The sequence below is a fragment of the Capricornis sumatraensis genome, chromosome X, assembly GCF_032405125.1.
Source record: "Capricornis sumatraensis isolate serow.1 chromosome X, serow.2, whole genome shotgun sequence".
In the NCBI taxonomy this organism is placed as follows: Eukaryota; Metazoa; Chordata; class Mammalia; order Artiodactyla; family Bovidae; genus Capricornis; species Capricornis sumatraensis.
In genome coordinates, this window is record NC_091092.1 from 57932097 (window position 1) to 57950544 (window position 18448).

The 18448-nt window shown below is 49.1% G+C and overlaps 2 protein-coding genes across 4 annotated transcripts in view; one reads left to right on the plus strand and one right to left on the minus strand.

Annotated features, from left to right (window-relative positions):
* The window catches only part of MTMR1 (myotubularin related protein 1), a 53836-nt gene extending 41515 nt beyond the window's left edge, over positions 1 to 12321 (plus strand). Inside the window, exons 12-14 of the mRNA XM_068963379.1 lie at positions 3733 to 3846; positions 7299 to 7475; positions 10275 to 12321. Coding sequence (XP_068819480.1) covers positions 3733 to 3846; positions 7299 to 7475; positions 10275 to 10436 — 453 coding nt within the window. The 3' untranslated portion in view covers positions 10437 to 12321. The remainder of the gene's footprint in view (positions 1 to 3732; positions 3847 to 7298; positions 7476 to 10274) is intronic.
* A 2958-nt stretch (positions 12322 to 15279) lies between these two features.
* The window catches only part of CD99L2 (CD99 molecule like 2), a 119261-nt gene continuing 116092 nt past the window's right edge, over positions 15280 to 18448 (minus strand). For all 3 annotated transcript variants that reach the window (XM_068962875.1, XM_068962876.1, XM_068962874.1), the window contains 2 exons: positions 17815 to 17880; positions 15280 to 16180 (listed from right to left, as the gene is read on the minus strand). In XM_068962875.1, the coding sequence (XP_068818976.1) occupies positions 16116 to 16180; positions 17815 to 17880 (131 nt within the window). In that variant the 3' untranslated portion in view covers positions 15280 to 16115. The remainder of the gene's footprint in view (positions 16181 to 17814; positions 17881 to 18448) is intronic.

Below are 18448 nucleotides of genomic sequence, written 5' to 3' on the forward strand. Positions count from 1 at the left end.
CAACTTTCATGGTGCACACAGATCCCTTGAAGTCTTACCAAAACACAGTTCTGATTCGTGGGTCCAAGGAAGAGCCTGAGACTCTGCATTTCCAACAAGCTCCCAGGCTGTGCTGCTAGAGTACCAGGGATCACGAGAGAATGGCAATTCGAGAAAAACTGCGGTGGGGTGGTGTTCTAAGCAGCCAAAGTAGATTTTACAGAGTCCTCAGGCCCTCCCTTAGAACAGCATACTGAGGCTGATTGTTTTAAAGCTAGCTTCCCCAAGCTGACTGGGCTCTTGCCTTATCTAAGTGCCAGTTCCCAGTTGATTCAAAGCACCCAATTAGCTAGAGGGCTGGGGCATGGAAAGAGGGCTGGTCTCAGAGGTAGGCACCCGATGGTATGAATAACAGGTAACAGCAAACACATACTCAAAAGGCATGGAGGCTGGCCTGAAGTCTGACTGTTTTGTAGCGCCATGTACTTGGCTATTTGTATTGATGCCAAGTCAGCAACAAAAGTAGATGATGGTTACATTCAGGTTAAGACTACTGCTACTACTGTTGCTAAGTCACTTCAGTCGTGTCCGACTCTGTGCTACCCCATAGACGGCAGCCCACCAGGCTCCACCGTCCCTGGAATTCTCCAGGCAAGAACACTGGAGTGGGGTGCCATTTCCTTCTCCAATGCATGAAAGTGAAAAGTGAAAGTGAAGTTGCTCAGTCGTGTCCGACCCTCAGCGACCCCATGGACTGCAGCCCACCAGGCTCCTCCTTCCATGGGATTTTCCAGGCAAGAGTACTGGAGTGGGGTGCCATTGCCTTCTCCTTCAGGTTAAGATTAGAAGGTATGAAATAAGTTTTAGAAAAATTACATAAAATGGCTGAACACAGAAGATAATTCTGATGTTTCTGAAGGGATCAGCCCAAATTTTGTGAATGTGAAGTAGCTTATTCCTCCCAAAAGCCTAGGCAAAGAGTGTGTGTGAGATATCTTCAAAGTGACTTCCATTATTCATATTGCTTAGTACCTATTTTCATGTCTAATCTATATAATTTTTGTAACGTTTACTGGATTTTTAAGAAAATGAGGGGTTTGGGTTAGAAGATTTCAGATGCCTCTTACAGCTTTAAGATTCTGTCCATGAAATTTGTATAATTAATTTCTTTTAAAATTGTTAGAATGAGGCACATCAATGATCAGTCTAACTATCATTATCTAAATTCACAAGTGAATGAGGTATGCAGCTTGTTAGAAAAGTTGCATTAAAATTAACTTATTTTTGTTTCCTACTGCTAAATCAGCTATGTCAGTGTAATGTTTTTAGACACGTTAGAATAAAATGAGCTAGTCTGTGTGTACAAACTGATATCAAAGGAATTGAGGGGAAAAGTAATTGAAGGACTCTAAACAACAGTCTCAAAGACATTCTGCAATAACCCCAGTTGAACAGACTTTTTTACCCTTTTGGATCAGTTTAATCATTGTTTTTGTCCTTCAAGAGATGCAGAATTTCATTATGGATTTCTATGGGTTTTTGAGACCACACTTTTTAAAGTATATGGTATAGCTTCCAGAAGAGTCCAAAACAACAGTGAATCCCAGAGGCTTACTCTTTTATTTGTTATCACTCTAGAGGTCGGTACTTCCGCTGATGAAATATTTCCCACCACTGTGCCCTTTGAAAGTGAAGAGCACTTCTGAGCTAACTTGAGTAGATGTGGGTGCTGAAGGGCATGGGCTGAGCCCACCCACCCTGACCTCCCACACCTGTTTCCCACCACTTGACCAGAGTAAGACTTGCGGTTGGTGGTGACAGAACACCCTGAACCAAGTTCCAAGATCCAGATTGTGGGCTCAGGGTTAGGAATAAAGACTCATGACTTCAAAAATATGTCAGTAGAAGCTCTGCTGTGCTATTGGTAAATGTATATTTTTAAATCTTTAAAAATGAAATACAGGCCTTCCATTTTTATCCTTTATTTAATAAAGCTTCAGAATATACATAACTTATATTTTGCTTAAAATTCATAAATTTCTTGGTGCCAATAACTTATTAATAGAATATAACCAAGCTTCATGGAAAAATACTAGGAAGAATTGACACAATGTACTTGGCCTTTTAAAAGACAGCCATTTGGAAGGTGAGGCCATTTACAGAGTTGCAAGGAGCAACCTTAAAGACTGAGACAGGATTAACCAGGAGCTATATTTAACATTTTGGCCTGATTTATTTGATTTAGTTCATCATTGATTTAGTTCCTCTAAGAACATTAGAACAATATCCATAGCTAGTTTCCAGAGATTTCTAAAGAAGTGGTATTTTCATGGGGCTCCCTAGAAGAGAGTTGTATGTTTCTCTGAAAGCAGTCCTTAATGTAGAGAGAGACAAGTCTTAATCTAGGGCATAATCTAGGGCAGCTGAGCAGAACTTCTGCTTGCCTAGTGAGGAAAAGAACAATTTTTGATGAAGTCTGGACAGACCTGTGTTGACCATTGTTTCTAATTGAGAAGCTTGTCTCTGGCCTAGTAAAGTACTAAAGATAAACTTCAAAAATAAACTTTCTATTGGTGACCCTGGTTGTCACCCTACAGATGACAGAATTAGTTGCAATAGCATGCAAACATCTCTGATTAGGGAACAGATCTTTAAAGTACACTTGACACAAAAATGCTGAGTAGTTCTGTTTGGTTTTGTTCTAACTGGCCTTGCTTCATTGAATAGGTGATGAGTATTTCAGTATGTTTTTAAATTAGAATTCTGGTACAAGGTCAGCTCCCAGTACATACCTGTTGCTAGGACTGTTGTTACCATTTGCAGAGCATCTCTATCATGGCTACTAAATGTCAGCTACTGGCTAGAACCTCTTGGCAATGGTCATTCTTTGCTGTAATTGTGCTAAGTCCCATGAAGAATAAGCTAAGATGGCAACTGAGAGTATCATGTGGTTTTCTTCCGTATTCTGTTAGTATAGTGAAAGTGAAAGTCACTCATTCGTGTCTGACTCTTTGCAACCCCATGGACTTATTAGTCCATGGAATTCTCCAGGCCAGAATACTGGAGTGGATAGCCTTTCCCTTCTCCAGGGGATCTTCCCAACCCAGGGACTGAATCCAAGTCTCCCACTTTGCAGGTGGATTCTTTACCAGCTGAGCCACAATATAGTGAATTACTATAATAGATTTTTTTAGGAACCTTGATATTCAAATCTTAAACCAGCCTTGCATTCCTGAGACAAACCCCACTTGGTCATGTGGTGTTACCCCTTTTACATTATATACTGCTAAGACATTGTATTTCTTCTTGAATCGCTTCCCTGGAACCGCCCCCCCAACTTTCTTCACTCAGAATGTGCCCCCAAAGGGGAAGCTAGGACAACAGTAGGACTTATCTCACTGGTTTCCATTCTAGGCCGGGGAGTCATCACAGTCCCATGGCCCTGCCAAGTGTCCCACTCGCTAGTTGTTTCTGGCAGAAGGGTCAATGCAGGCTCTTCTATCATCATGGCAAGAAATGGAAGCCCCGTAAGCTTTTTTAGGCACTGAAAAGCACACCAGTTTTTGTTGCTTCAGGTTGTTTCTCTGCCAGACCTATAAGCTTGAACTGGAAACTATAGCTAATTAAGTTCTACATGGGCCAGTTTTCCTTCTCATGTTTGACTATATTCCAAGTTGTAGCTTAGCAGCCTTTGACCAGTTTGTTCTAGAATTTGAATTTCAAAACTAAACCTTATTTCTCTCTCCATTTAAGTTTCCTTCAGCATTCGAGTTTAATGAACTCTTCTTGATTACAATTTTGGATCACCTTTATAGTTGTCTCTTTGGGACTTTCTTGTGCAACTGTGAACAGCAACGACTCAAAGAGGTAAGTGTATTATATCCCCTGGCTTTCCTGACTGCTGGAGGGCCTTGTCCCTTACATGCCATTGTAGAAGGGGGGCTGAATGGAGAGGACATTGGGCCTCACCCTCTGTTGTCTGTAAATGGAGGGCTGGCACTAAACGCCCTCCCAAGGTTCACCAGCCCCAGTGCATGTGTCTAATCTTCTAGCCCCTTCTCTCAAGGTAGCAAGCTCAACTTGCTTTCCATCAAGCTTCTCCATTAGATTTACTTCTTCCTTTTCTCCTCACTTAGGGATAAAAGGCAGAGATGATCAAAAGTGAGGAAGCATTGGGAGAAGGCAGTTTCAAGAGTGTCCTCTGGTTCAGAGAAAAGGACTTCTGCCTGGTGGAATATTCGAGAACTTAGGAGAAAAGAGCAGGTCCCCAGTGCCCACCTCCCCTTCTCTTAGCAGCCTCCCCACAGCTGATGACTCCCTCACCCCACACCCTCTGTGGTTCTCCCCAACCTCGCTGGCCTTCCCCATTCAGTCTTTTCCCTTTTAATCCATCTCTAAACTTGGAGTCACCTGGACAGGCCCTGGTCCTCCTCTTGTTCTCTGTCTAGGTGACTTCGTCCATCTCAGGGATCTAAATGCTGTTTTCCTGTTCCTCTCTCTCTTGCATCCCACCACTCAGTACCACCTCTGCCCATCCACCCCAGCTGCTACATTCAGTCCCTCAGTGAGTGCTGGCAGCCCTGTCCCCAGGATGGATTTATAATCTGGCCGCTTCTCACTGCTCCAAGCGTGTTGAAGCCCCCAAACCCCGTCTTACATCTGGACTAAGGCAGCTACCCAGAAGTGAGCTTGGCTTCCTGCATTTCTGACCTCCACACTCAATCCAAACACAGTAACCAGATGGGCATTCCCCAACTTCAGTCCCATCATGTTCTGGGCCTCTGCCTGAAACCTCCCTGTGGCTTCCCACTGATGTCAGGATGAAATCCACATTCCTACAGGCCTATAGGAATTTAAAAAGACTGAATTCAATGGCATATGACTTAGCTCAATAAAGCTGTTTTTAAAGAAAAAAAATCAACAGAATATAGTTCATATGTCGAATTTAAACTCTTTGGGTCTTATCTTTTTTTTAAATCAAAATGTAGTCTAAAAAATCATCTCTCTTGAGATATAATTTACATACCATACAATTAATCCCTTTAAAGTGGACCATTCAGTGGTCTTTAGTATATTCAGTGTGTAATCATCACCACCATCTAATTTCTTAAAATTCTCGTCCCCCCAAAAAAGAAAGCCCGTACCCAATAGCAGACACTCCCCAATCCCCCTCCCCCTAGCCCCAGCAACTACTCATCTATTTTCGGTCTCTAGGGATTCACCTCTTCTGGATATTTCATATAAACTGAATTATACAGTATTTGTCTTCCTGTGTCTGACTTATTTCACTAAGCATACTGTTCTCAAAGATCATGGATAATTAGCATATACCAGTGCCTCATCCCCTTTTTATGAGTGAATAATATTCCACTGTATGGAGAGACCACCATTTGTTTATCCAGTCATTAGCAGATAGACATTTGGGTTGTTTAGGGTTCTTACCAATACTGCTGCTATGAATGTTCATGTTCAAGGTTCTGTGAAGACATATGCTTTTACTTCTGTTGGGTAGACACCCAGGAGCTCTATGCTTAACCCTTTGAGGAACCACCAGACTTTTTCCAAAGTAGTTGCCACATTTTACATTTACCCTAAGCAATGTCTTAGGGTCCTGTTTTCACATCTTTTTAGACACTTGTTATTGTTTATCTTTTTGATTCTAGCCATCCCAGTGGGTGTGAAGGAGTATTTCATCATGATTTTCATGTGTGTTTCTCTGATTACTAATGATACTGAGCATCTTTTCATGTGCTTATTGGCCATCTATATATGTCTGTGCACAAATGTTTCTTCAGATCCTTTGCCCATTTTTGAGTTATCTGTGAGGAGGGCGTGGTAACCCACTCCAGTATTCTTGCCTGGAGAATCCCTTCGACAGAGGAGCCTGCCAGGCTACAGTCCATGGGGTCACAAAGACTTGGACATGACTGAAGCAACTCAGCATGCACACATGTCATTTTATTATTGAGTGAGAAGAGTTTCTTATGTGTTCTTTATATGTACAAGTCCCTTATCAGATATGGTTTGCAAATATTTTGTTCTACTCTGTGCAGTGTCATTTCACATTTTTGGTAGTGTCATTTGAAACACACAAGTTTTTTATTTTGATGAAGTCTAACTTATCAAAGATTTCATTGCCTAACCCCAAGGTCATGAAAATTTAAGCCTGTGTTTTCTTCTAAGAATTTTATAGTTTTAGCTTTTATGTTTAGGTATATAATCGATTTTGAGTTACTTTTTGTATGTGGCAGGAGGTAAGGGTTCACTTATTTGCCTGTGGTTATCCAGTTTTTAATTGGAGGCTAATTACTTTACAGTATTGTGGTGGTTTTTGCCATACATTCACATGAATCAGCCATGGGTGTACATGTGTTCCCCATCCTGAACCTCCCTCCCACATCCCTCCCCATCTCGTCCCTCAGGGTTATCCCAGTGCACCAGCCCTGAGCACCCTGTCTCATGCATTGAACCTTTATCCAGTTTTCTTAGCACTGTTTGTTGAAACAGTCTCCCATTGAATTTTCTTGGAATCCTTGTTGAAAATCAGTTGACCATAAATGTGACAGTTTGTACTCTCTATTTCATTGATGTCTATCCATCTTATGCCAATACCACCTCTATTGATTACTGCAGCTTTGCAGTAAGTTTGGAAATTGGAAGTGTGAGATTTCCATATTTGTTCTTTTCTTCCAAGATTGTTTTGGCTATTTGGGGTTCCTTGAAATATTGCTGCTGTTTCTTATAAATATAAAATATGAAACAGTCCTAATTGAATCTCCTCTGTCTAGATAACTTGGGGAGTAGTCAGCAGGTTGGTGGAAAGCACTCCTGGCCTCACCATTTTGTCATTTTGACAATGTACTGTAAAATTGGGAGGTGGTGATCTATAATTTAATGATACGTTCTCTATATAAGGCTTTACCCCCAGATAGTCATGACTTTCCAGTGAAAGGAATATTATCTGTAAATTTACCTATGGTCCTTAATATTAAGGGTCACAAGAGCAAGCTGCAAAAAAGAATAAAAAATGTATTGTTAAATAGGGGCACCATCATCCTGCAATTGGTAGAAAGTTCTCGTTCTGCCTTCACATAGTCACAGTCACCAGATGTCATCTCACTCAGCAGTATGTTTTTGAGACAGCCCGACCTCTAGGTCATGCACACAGCAGGGTGGGGTGGGGCTTAATAAATGTTCCTGATTTTTATCATTTGAACTCACTTCATTATTCAAGTCCTTTTCTCTACTTGATACGAGCTCTTGAGGATATGAAGGAAAGTTGAATTTTTTTTTCACTGTATTCCTTGTTTGGTTTTCAGGATGTATCTACAAAGACTGTATCTTTATGGTCATATATCAATAGCCAGCTGGATGAATTTTCTAATCCCTTCTTTGTGAATTATGAGAACCATGTCCTCTATCCTGTTGCTAGTCTGAGTCATTTGGAATTATGGGTAAACTATTACGTGCGATGGAATCCACGGATGAGGCCTCAGGTATGTTTTTCTCATTTTGAAAAAAGCGTATCTTTCTGCCCAAGGAAAGATGGTGGTGTAGAATATATGAAAGCACAGAGCTGACGAAGAGTTGTTAAGTTACTTCTTCCTACCCACTCGCCGGCTCGTTCCTCAGAACGCTTTCCCTGCCCTTGGCCTCTCACCATGCCGGCAGGCAATGCCCTGAGAACCTTTTCTGCCCCTCCCCTGCACCCCCTCTGAGGGCCCAGCTTCTGTCACTATGCATGAGGCAAATGTTTAACATGGACATAAGGCCACTAGCTGCTTCCCGCGTCTGAGCGATGAGGGCAGCTGGCATGTCCACACTGACGCAGACACACTGAGCACCACTGGGGCTGGGGCACATTTCTACCTACCACCCACCCAGATCCTGGGTTGAATGTATGTTTTGAGTAGCAAACAAACCAACTTTTATTAAGAGTTGTAAAATGCTCTTTTATTAAGAATATCTGAAACCAGGGAGATAGTCTCAGCCCTTTTCCCACGAAACCTAACAGTATAGTTAGACAACATCAGTGGTCAGTATTGTAAATACAGGTTTTCAATTTTGTGGCCAGGAAGCCATCAGTCCCTATGCTCATGCCTGTATGAAGAAGCACCCCTCTTACTAGTCCCATGGCACGTGGACACTTAACAGTTGGCCGTGGCCTTCAAAAGACTGCCTCAGAAGCATGGTTCCCAAATCTGGCCCCTTCCCTCTGTGGGTGACACCCACACCTCATGCAACTCCCAACTCACACAGCCAAAGTCAGCACCGTGACAGTCCTGTAGTGGAGGGCCTGGGCCCAGAGCAGGTTGGGGAGTGGGCCAGGCCTTGGTGATGTTGGAGGCCCAAGGTGCGCAGGTCCAGGCCTTTGGACTTGATCCTGGGGGCTGCAGGAGCCACCCTTGGGGTTGCAGGAAGCTCCCTCTAGCAGCGCAGTTCAGGAACAAGGAGGGAGGCTGTGGAGACCGGCACAGGGATCAGCAGGAAGGCTGGTGTCCAGTGAGGGGGCAGGGAGCTGGGCCAGACAGAGGGTAGGTGGTGGGGACAAGCCTCTTTTCTCTGAGGAGGAGGGCCCTGCTGACATCTTGTGTGTTATTTCCTTTGGGACCCTTTTGGCTTTCATCTCATACATGGCAGCACTGGGTGACTGGCTCCTAGATGGGCATTTTCTCTGCTCTATTGTAAATGAACACAGTGGATGAGAAAACAGAACGAAAGGCTGCATGGAGGTGTAAGATGAGTGTCTCAGCCTGGGCAGGTGTGAAGCTGTGTGCTCACCTGCATGGTCTCCTCTCTCTGACCCCGATAGTGGGTGGTTAGTAATGGCCACTTGATTGCAAAGCAAGTGGAATCAAGTCCTCCACAGCAGGGACATACCAAGTAGGCCCAAGGCTAAGAGAGGAGCTTTGCCCACCCTCCAGCGGCTTCTGGAATCAGCAACTAAGGCAACTTTCCTTATTTGGGGGGGGGTCTCTGCCATCAGACTCCCACATTACCACCCCCTCCCTCCTTCCTGGGGCCAAAGTCAGGAGTTAGCTCCAAGCCTCTTCTGGGCTGCTTCCCAAGCACCCTACTGTGTTGGAGACACCTAGGTGCCTCCCCGACCGCACCTAGCCAAATTGCTTGTCCCTGTTGTCCCTGTCCCTCTGTCTTGAATCTCTCTCATGTGCTCACGTCTCTGGTCACTCACTCTCAGTCTAGTCCCTTTTTCATCTGTCCCCTGCTTCCCCTCTTCCTCCACCGGGGTGATCACGACTCACATCCCTAATGGGACAGCTCCCGGACTCTGGGGAGGGCACAATGAAACACGCAGGCCCAGTAGGGATGGGGTCTCCGAAAGGACTCCCACCCAGCCAGTCCCTACAGGATGAAGCCCAGTGTGTGAGTGAAAAGGGTCAGAGGAGAGAGAGCTCCAGGTAGAAGGGCCAGCGAATGCAAGGCATCTGCCAAAACCTGGGAGGTTTGAGAATGAAGGAGGGGAGTAGGGGCAGGTCCTAGTGAAAGGTGAGCAGGGGAGGCAGGCTGGGGTCAGACCACACAAGGTCAGGGTCTTACCTTCAGGGCAGCAAGAAGAAGCACCTGGAAGGTGTCCATGGCGTCTCAGGGCCTGGCTGGGGCTCAGGACCCAGGCTAGAGGCTTCTGTGGAGATCATGGACAGGGGCCAAGGGGAAGCTACCCAGACCCCCACCCCGTGCCCCCTCAGCTGGTGAATCTGCCCACCCCGGTCTGCTGAGATTCACAAGGGCTGTGGCAGGTGATGACAAGGGCTGTGGCAGGTGATGATGAGAGCTTGTGAGCTGAGTGCAGGAGAACGTGGGGGCCATGACCCCAAGCTTCAGGCTGGTGGACCTCCATCCCGGTAAGGCCCCTCTCATCCCTCTCTGGTCCAGGAGGGTGAGGCAAGGCGGGGGTGCTGGCGAGGCTGCCAGAGGTTTTGTGAACACGGACAAGGGGCCGAGGGCCGGGGGCCCGGGCCCTCTCCCAGCACTGCCCTCTCCAGGGCCTTCTGCCGGTGCCTGTTCTCACTCATGAAGCCGAACACAGTTTCACGGTGGAGGGAGGGTTTTCCGTCAACAGCGTGAGGTCCATGCTGCCAACTGGCAGCTCAGGCCCAGAGGGGATCACCCGGCCCTGGGCCCCTCCGGGGGTCTGGCTCCCCTGGGAGGGAGAATGGAGTCCCCATGCCTCAGCCAAGCCACAACTCCCTGGGCGGGCCCCTGGCCCCCTGGGCAGAGGTGGGGGGTGAGGGTCAGGAGGCTGGGGCGGGGCTGACCTGCATCTCCACCTGCAGACGCCCACCCACCAGAACCTCAAGGAGCTGCTGGCCGTCCGCGCAGAGCTGCAGAAGCGGGTGGAGGACCTGCAGCGGGAAGTGGCGGCGCGCGCCTCAGCCTCGTCGGAGCGGGGCTCCTCGCCATCGCACTCAGTGACACCCGTGCACACGTCAGTCTGACACCGCTGTCCCTGTGGCCCAGGCGGGGCTCCTGTGACGTTCCTCATGAAGCCCTGCGCCCGCCTCGTCTGGGTGGCGCTTCCCACCAGTGACGGATCTGTGCTAGGGGACGGCCCCCACTCTCATCAGTGCTGTTGTGGCATCAGCACGTCTTTCCCTCCTGCCAGCACTTGCCCAGGGCCGCGTGGGGGACCCTTGGGCGAGTAGAATGCAGGGTTCAGGCTCAAGATGGGACATCCTTATGAAAAACCAACCCACCACCCCCTTTTAAAGGCTGCGTTGCCAGCCACAGGGCCTCTTTCGGCTCTTAGCTCCAAACCCTGGGGCCTGACAGTTAACTCTTGGCTGGGGAAGACAGACCATCACCATCTCCCCCTGCCAGCAGTCCTGCTGCACCAGTTACCAGTGTGTACATATAAGGTATTTTTTAAAAAGAGAAACATACCTTTATTTTCCTATGTCCTTTTTTTTTTTTTTTTTTAAATGTTTAGTCACCGAAGGAGACACCTGCTTGACGGAACTGGATGAGCAGTGGTCAAGCTGAGCTCATGCGAACTCTGACGTGGTTCATTTGAATGTGGTCACCTCGGACCATGTGTCCTGTCCTCTCCTGACTGTGGGACCTGCCTCCCGAGGCAGCCCAGGCGCCTGTCCCCTGCCCCCTTGCTACTGCTGACAGCTGACTGTCAAAGCGGGTCTTCTCTCACCTGTTACCTGCTGTCTGAAGTAATAGTTCTCGTTTCATCAAGATCCCTTCAAACTCAATTTATTCTTGTCACTGCATTTTGGTACTTTAAAGCCACCACGGCACTGTGACTTTGGATGCCAAAAGCAGAGTGCTCACCTCCCTCAGTTTCCTGGTCTCAGAGCCTCTCGGGCCTTTTCCTGCCCATCTCACAGCTTCTGTCTCTGGGCTCCAGGACTCCATGAGTCTGAGAAGGCATTCATTGACCATCAGACGCTCCATGCACTAGCACTAGAGCTCTGAACTGCTCTGGGTGGCGAGTCAGAGTCTTGCACATTTGCACTCTGCCCTCTTCCTCCTTGTGCCCAGCACTGCGCCCATACCCGCCAGCCCCCAAGACCCCATCCCCCTGGAGGAATTAGGCTTGCCTTTGAGTGGAGGAGACCTGAGTGCAACTTCATGGTAGTATCTGGTTGGTTTCAAATTACTGGATGCTACCCAAAGCCCTCTATATTGACCTTAGTTTTGAAAACAAACATTTTTTTTACACTTAAATACTTAAGAGAATAGATGTTTTTCAACTTGGAACCTTCTGATTCTTATAGAAAATTATCTGGTATCTGTAAGGTATATTTATTCTATGCAATTTGATAACCTTAAAAAAAGTCTCCATTTTTACCATCTGGGGGCTTTGTTTCTAAACTGCATTTTAATTGATGTAACTTTTGATTCCTGCTTCCAGAATAGCTAAAACCTTATTTATGAATGGGTATGCTGGATTATTCATTGATATGTGGATTTCTTACAAACGGGGACCCATTTTTTTTCCTTGGAAATATCTATACATAATCCCCCCGCTGCACTAAGACCACTAACCTTGTGGACTGGATGATGTTTGTGAGAACCAGAGAAGTCAAGGTCAGCTAGCCTGCCACAGGGATTGCACCTGCAGGCTGCCCCACTCCACCCCTCCCCCTTCCACGTGCTGGGCCCTAGGAGGACCCCTAGAAGCTCCCATTTGGTTTCAAAGCAGCACAATAGAGCATTTCCTTTGTGTCTTCCTAGCACAGAACTGTTTCTAAAACAACTTGAAATATAGTTTTGTTATGTAAGCAATTCTTTCTTGGTTTTATTTAAGTGTACTAGAATGTAAAACCTTTATGGTTCAGATTTTTAAAGACTGGTACAGTATGATATTTGCCTCATCTGATGCACTGTATTTCAATCTGTAATTAAAATAATGTTTGCTCCATGGTCTCACTTTTTGTTGTCTTTATTTTTGGTAATTTTTCCCTTGTGGAAAATTAGTAAACATTCATGTCCAAGTCTTTGCGACCCCATGGACTATAGCCCACAGGCTCCTCTGTCCGTGGGGATTCTCCAGGCAAGAACATGGGAGGGAGTTGCCATTCCCTTCTCCATTGGATCTTCTCGACCCAGAGATCAAACCTGGGTCTCCTGCATTGGCAGGCAGATTCTTTACCATCTGAGCCACCAGGAAAGCCCATTTTACTTACACAAAAATTTATTATGTGTCAAACACAGTCAATACATGTAAAGTACTCTTACATGATTTAATTCATTTTCTAAGTGGTAAATGCTATTCACCCTAAGACTTGAGTGTGTTGGCTGAAATAGGTAACTACTCTAAAATCGGCAACACCTTAAGAAAACACTCAAGATGTGAGGACAGGGCTGGAGCCCACTGAGAGGCAGGTTTGGCCCTGAGGAGGCCAGGCCAGCTTTCCAGGCCATGAGTCCTAGAGCTTAAATGGGACAGACTTACTTATGGGGAGCCACAGGGTCCCCACCCAGAGTCTTCAGAGGGAGTGCTGGCCTTTATGGGAGCTATAAAGGCCTAGATGAAACCATGCTGGCCCCTGCATATAAGGCCCCTTCTTCTAAGGCCTGATGTCCCTGTCCTCCACGCAGGTGTGGGGGCCCCAGCAGCGACACCGAGCAGCAAGGCTGGGAGGGCCACAACTTCTACACGGGAGAGTCACATGGGGGCTTGGGTTAGAGGACTTGGTGCTATTTTACTACAAGGTTGGTACGGCACAAAATGCCATCACACTGTGAGACCCTCCCAGCAGCCCCCATATCTTCCTCATGGAGTGACAAGGGCAGCTCTACCTCCAGCAGACCACTTTGCCTGCACACCCCGGCCCTGTTCCACTTTCTATGGCTCAGTCACATGTCACCCAAGTGGACCCTGGCTACTGGCTTTCTTTGAAGAAGACAACACTGTGGGCTCAGGAGTCGTGAGTCGGGGGCCTGCCTCTGCGCCTCCCTACCCCCATGACATCTCCAGACCTCAGCTCCCTGTCATGCAGGGACCACCCCAGGAAGGCTGACTCTAAGCTGCTCAGCATGAGGGGAAGTGCCAGAACCCTGACCCTCTCAAGAAAGGCCTTTGGGTCCATAATAATGAATTAGGAAAACCAGCATCACTTAACAAAGGGCGTGCCTTCACACTGGCAGAACCAGGGATTGGTAAGATTCCACTTTGTTTAATGCAAACATGAGAGAGCTTACAATTCATCCTCAAACACAAGCAAAGAAAAAGTATAGGGGATCCTGCCATCGGTCTCCACCGCTTCTTTCTCAGAGAACTGGGACTAACCCCCAAGCAGCCAAGGCAGTGGGCCTGGTGCCACTCTCTGGGTGACACTTAGGGTGCCCTGCCTCCATCATTCAGGAGCTCAGAGTTGTTATAAACACTGAGTCCCCCATCTCACCCCCAGTTAAACTGATAGCAATTAGATATGGTCAGTATTCTAGCATACTTGCTACCTCTGTTACCACCTGGGATGGGCCCAAGCCAGTCAATACAGCTTCCAGGTGGACACAGCTACGAGAGCCCCCAAGAATCAGCAAGCATCAGTGCCCTGCCCCAGGCCCCAGGATGGGAGCTCTGCAAATGGATGGCTGAGTGACTTTCAATGCCCCAGTCACCAGCGCAGAGCTGGGTACTGGGCTCCAGGCTCAATGCAGAGGGCACTAAGACAGACAAGGAAGGGCACGATGGGTCTCTCTTAACCCAAGTAAGTGGTACCGAGCAAACGGATCCACAGAGCGCTGACTCTTATCACCGACAGGATTTCAGGGTCTTCACCAGAAGATGCGCCTTGCTGCAGAGCCAAGGTGGCCCACCGGGAGCACTGCATCCAGCTATGCCGAGGATGCCACAGGCCACATGGCTCCCTTCCTAGTCACCACTGTGACTGTGACTTCTCTATAAACGGCCAAACTTCTCGGTGGCCGGGAGAGCCTCTTATCACGCACAAGTGCTGCCTTGCGTCTTTCTCTGAAGCGCCTGCAAATGGTGGTGAGCGGCCCTCCTAACGTGATGAGTGCTGCCCTGATCCCTCCTGACTCCGGGGCCCTGATGTCACCCTCTTTAGGTGACAGCAGGCTACCAATGCAAAAGTCCTTCAGAGTGGCCTCCAGCCCAGCACCGGTCAGGGCTGGGGACATTAGTCCACGAGGGCAGGCCAGGGAGGTGCTGGAAACAGGCTGAGCTCACCAGCACTCCCTCCACAGCTCACTTCCAGCCGTCTTCTCAATGTTCCTCACCCCTGGCCACACACAATCTGGCCGGCCTGGCATGAGCCCCCCTGGCGTGGGCATAATGCGGGGCCCATGACACACTCTCCATAACATGAACACACGAGGGAGGCACACGCAGTCTGACCTGCAGGGTCTGTTCTGATGTCAACTGTCTCCCTAAGAAGTCAGAGTTGTCTTGTCCCAGTCTGGTGGATGTAAAAGAGTCCACACACAGCCGTCCTGTAGCATGTGAAGCAGACTCACATGAGGCTTCCAGAAGCGCTTTCTAACACTGCAAACTCATACATAGATGGGGAGAGGCGCTCTAGACTCTAGCTCAGCCTGGCAGCAGCACCCAGGGGAGATCAGGATCACACGTGGCCCAGACGAAAAGTTCCAGGAAGACAGCCTGGCTCCAGCCCACCACAGACATAACCCTCCAGTCTGGGTGCCCCCAGGCCCCCAAGCAATCTCCATCACAGGCAGGCCAGCGGATGACCAGAGTGTGCCCAGGTCACATGAGTGCCCACACCAAAACCATGCCCCTTCCCCTCCTCCCACAGACATCTTCAAGCAGACAGTGGGCATATTTCAGGCTCTGACGCTCATTCTGTCATGTGTAGCTCCTGCTACCAAAATAAGAACACACATGGGAGCGGGGTGGGGAACCCTCCGCGGCCCCAGTATAAAACTCAATGCCGCAGAATAAGTGATTCCTGAAACTAATCACGTCAGACTGGAGACCACGTCGATGCCCTGGCATCATAGGGGAATTGGGCCTGAGAGCCACAGCTTCCTACACATACATCCAGGAGATTCCTACACATCCAGGCGGGGATACTGTGACATGCAAGTTTGCACTTCAGTAAATGAAAAGTCAGGGAGCCCAGCAGCGTAAGGGCTGGAGGTGGAAAGAGGAATGGAGATAAAACCCCCCTGGGTGTGGCGTGTGTGCCCGCACTGTCTCCTGGCGCTCACCAGTACACTCCTCGTGGCCAGGCCCCTGCCCACAGCCTTTCCAGAAACCCACCTGGTGAGTCAGTGCAGCGTGGAGGGGACCACAGGGCCCTGGGTTCACACTCCTGCCCATCCTCTGGCCCTCCCTCTGCTCAGTCTCCCCCTCCCCAGCTTGATAAGGCCTGGGAGCAGGGTGGCCTAGGGAGGCATCAACCCTGGGCACCCGAGGCTGGCCCTGGCTTTCAGTGGGGCCAGCCTCGGATTTGGGCAGCAAGCCTCTTGGGGGGCCCAGTGGCAGGGTGGGCACACGAGCCAGACTCACAAACACCCAGAGCTATGTCTGGGAAACAGGACGACAAGAAGCCAATGACATCGAAGGAGCGGTGTGGCAGCCATGGGTCCAGATGAAACAAGGAGCTGGGTCTCTGGCGGCGGCCCCGTGTGCCCACGGCCTGCCCAGCGGAGCGGGGCCTTGCATCCTCTGCTCCTCAGATCCGGGGCGGCTCAGGGGCTGGCGGCTCCGCGGATTGCGTCTGCAGGGCCGAGTATTTCACTAGGGACATGAGATGCCCGTCAGGAGGGAGCCACATGAAGACAGAGAGAGACAACCACATCCTTCCCTGGGCACAGAAACCTGGCTCCCTGCCTGTCTGTCCTGGATGACTGGCCTGTGGCAGCTGCTGTACCCCCAGAGAGAAGGAAGGAGTGGAGGGACCCTGTGACCACCTGGGCCTCCATTTCCTCACCTGTGAACTGGCAATATGCAGGAGACCTGGGTTCGATTCCTGGGTCAGGAAGATCCCCTGGAGAAGGGAATGGCTACCCACTCCAGTATTTTGGCCTGGAGAAACCCATGGACAGAGGAGCCTGGCAGGCTACAGTCCATGGGGTCACAAGAGTCAGACATGACTTAGTGACTAAACCACCACCCACCCAACCTGGGAATGGTTCTACTGGAGCAACTGGGACAAGTTTCTTTTTCTTTTTTTTTTTTTGCAGAATCTTAGTTCCCTGACCAGGGATTGAACTTGGGCCCTCAGCAGTGAAAGCACAGAGTCCTAACCACTGGACAGCTGGGGAACTTCGAAGGGAGGAATCTTTTAAAGAATTTTTTTTTATGTTCTTTACTGAATCTATTCCAATATTTCTTCTGTTTTATATTCTTTTTATTGGCCTTGAGGCACAAGGGATCTTAGTTCCCCGACCAGGGATCGAAACTGCACCCTTTCCATTGGAAGTACAGAGTCTCAACCATTGGACCCCCAGGGAAGTCCCTGGGAGGAGTATTTTAAATAAAGCATGTAACACAGCACCTGGTACATGGCGATACTCACATGATGGTAGCCAAGAGTTTAAAAGAACGACTACAGTGACTGCTACTGTGGAGTCCATCTTCCCGTGTTTGAAATTCTGGGCTATTGCATCCAGACAGTGCAGCGCTGCCACAGACCATTCTAAGCCACCACATGGAGCCCTGCCCATCACATCCCCAGGGGCACCCCTCTGCCCACCAGGCAGCCACCTTGGCACCCATCCCAGGACAGGCACACCCCAGCTCCTGTATTTCACACCCACCCTGACCTGCAAGTCCCCGGGCCTTGGGTGATGGAAAGTGGCCTGCCCCCTTCTCCACAAAGCCTTTCCTGACCGTCTTGCTGGCATTCTGGGGCCACAGGTTGCATCTGCCTTGAGTGGTTGGCCACCCTGGGCCAGAAGCCTGATGCCACACAGCTTGTCATGGCTGGCGTTCTGATACCTAGGAGTGCTTGATGAACACAGAACAGGGTGGGGGAAAGCAGGGGCTCCCATTATGGGGGTCTGTGTTTTTTTATAAGTTCTTTGTTGCCTTTGGCAGTTTTCAAATGGAAAGGGCCTGGGACTCCATCTAGAGATTCCCCACAAGCTTCTGTGGGCATTTGGCTGGGAGTGTGTGTGTTTTCACTCACAGGGTGTCCCTCAGTGTGCAGACGGCCCTGACTGCGGTCCTGGCGTGCCCAGTGTCAGGAGGCTGGAGTCTGGTTGGGGAGAGCAGAGTGCTGGGCCCCTGACTTCTGTAGCCCATCTTTCTGGCTGGAAGTTTTAGGAACAGAGACCTCTGAGCCCCTGCTTTCCCAGCACAGCTCTGCTCGGTGCTGGCCCAGCCATTAGGAGGCCTTCAGCAATGGAAAGTGACTAGGAAGTCCTCACCTTGGGGCTCTTCACATACGACGGCCTCCAGGTTCTCCCCCTTCACATAGTCTGCGTTGAGACCCTCTGCAAAAGGCCAAGGGTGGAGTTGGTGATTGACACAGAAGCAAAGGGTCCCTGGCTATGATGGACAACTCCTGACCAAGCCCTCTATTATGGTGAAAAAAACCCAAGCCCCTTAATGAACTCAGACTCCCGAAGCCTGGGCCACCCACACGTGCTGCCTTGGCCAGGGGTTCTCAGCTGGATGGGTTCCTGCAGACAGCGGGAAGAAGTCTGTCCCTGCTGCAGTGTGGAGGGCCAGGTCCTGCTGACAGCTGTTCTGGTCTAGTCAGTTTGGGGGCTTTCTCCTCACTTAACGTCCAAATACAGTTTGGGGACTCTATGAAGCTGAGTACATCCCACGTCTTCTGCTGCTGCTGCTGCTTGGGGAGACTCAAGAGTCCATGTCTTATCTCCAGAAACCTCATCAGAGCCCTGGGCCTATGGGAAAATCGGGCCATGGTTCTCACGAACCCACTGAGCAGGCGCCAGTGTGAGTCACTCCACTATCCTGGGCTGCACTCAGGTTCCTGCCTGCCCTGGGCCTCGCCGGGCTCAAGATGGACACCAGGCGGGCCCAGGAAAGATGGAC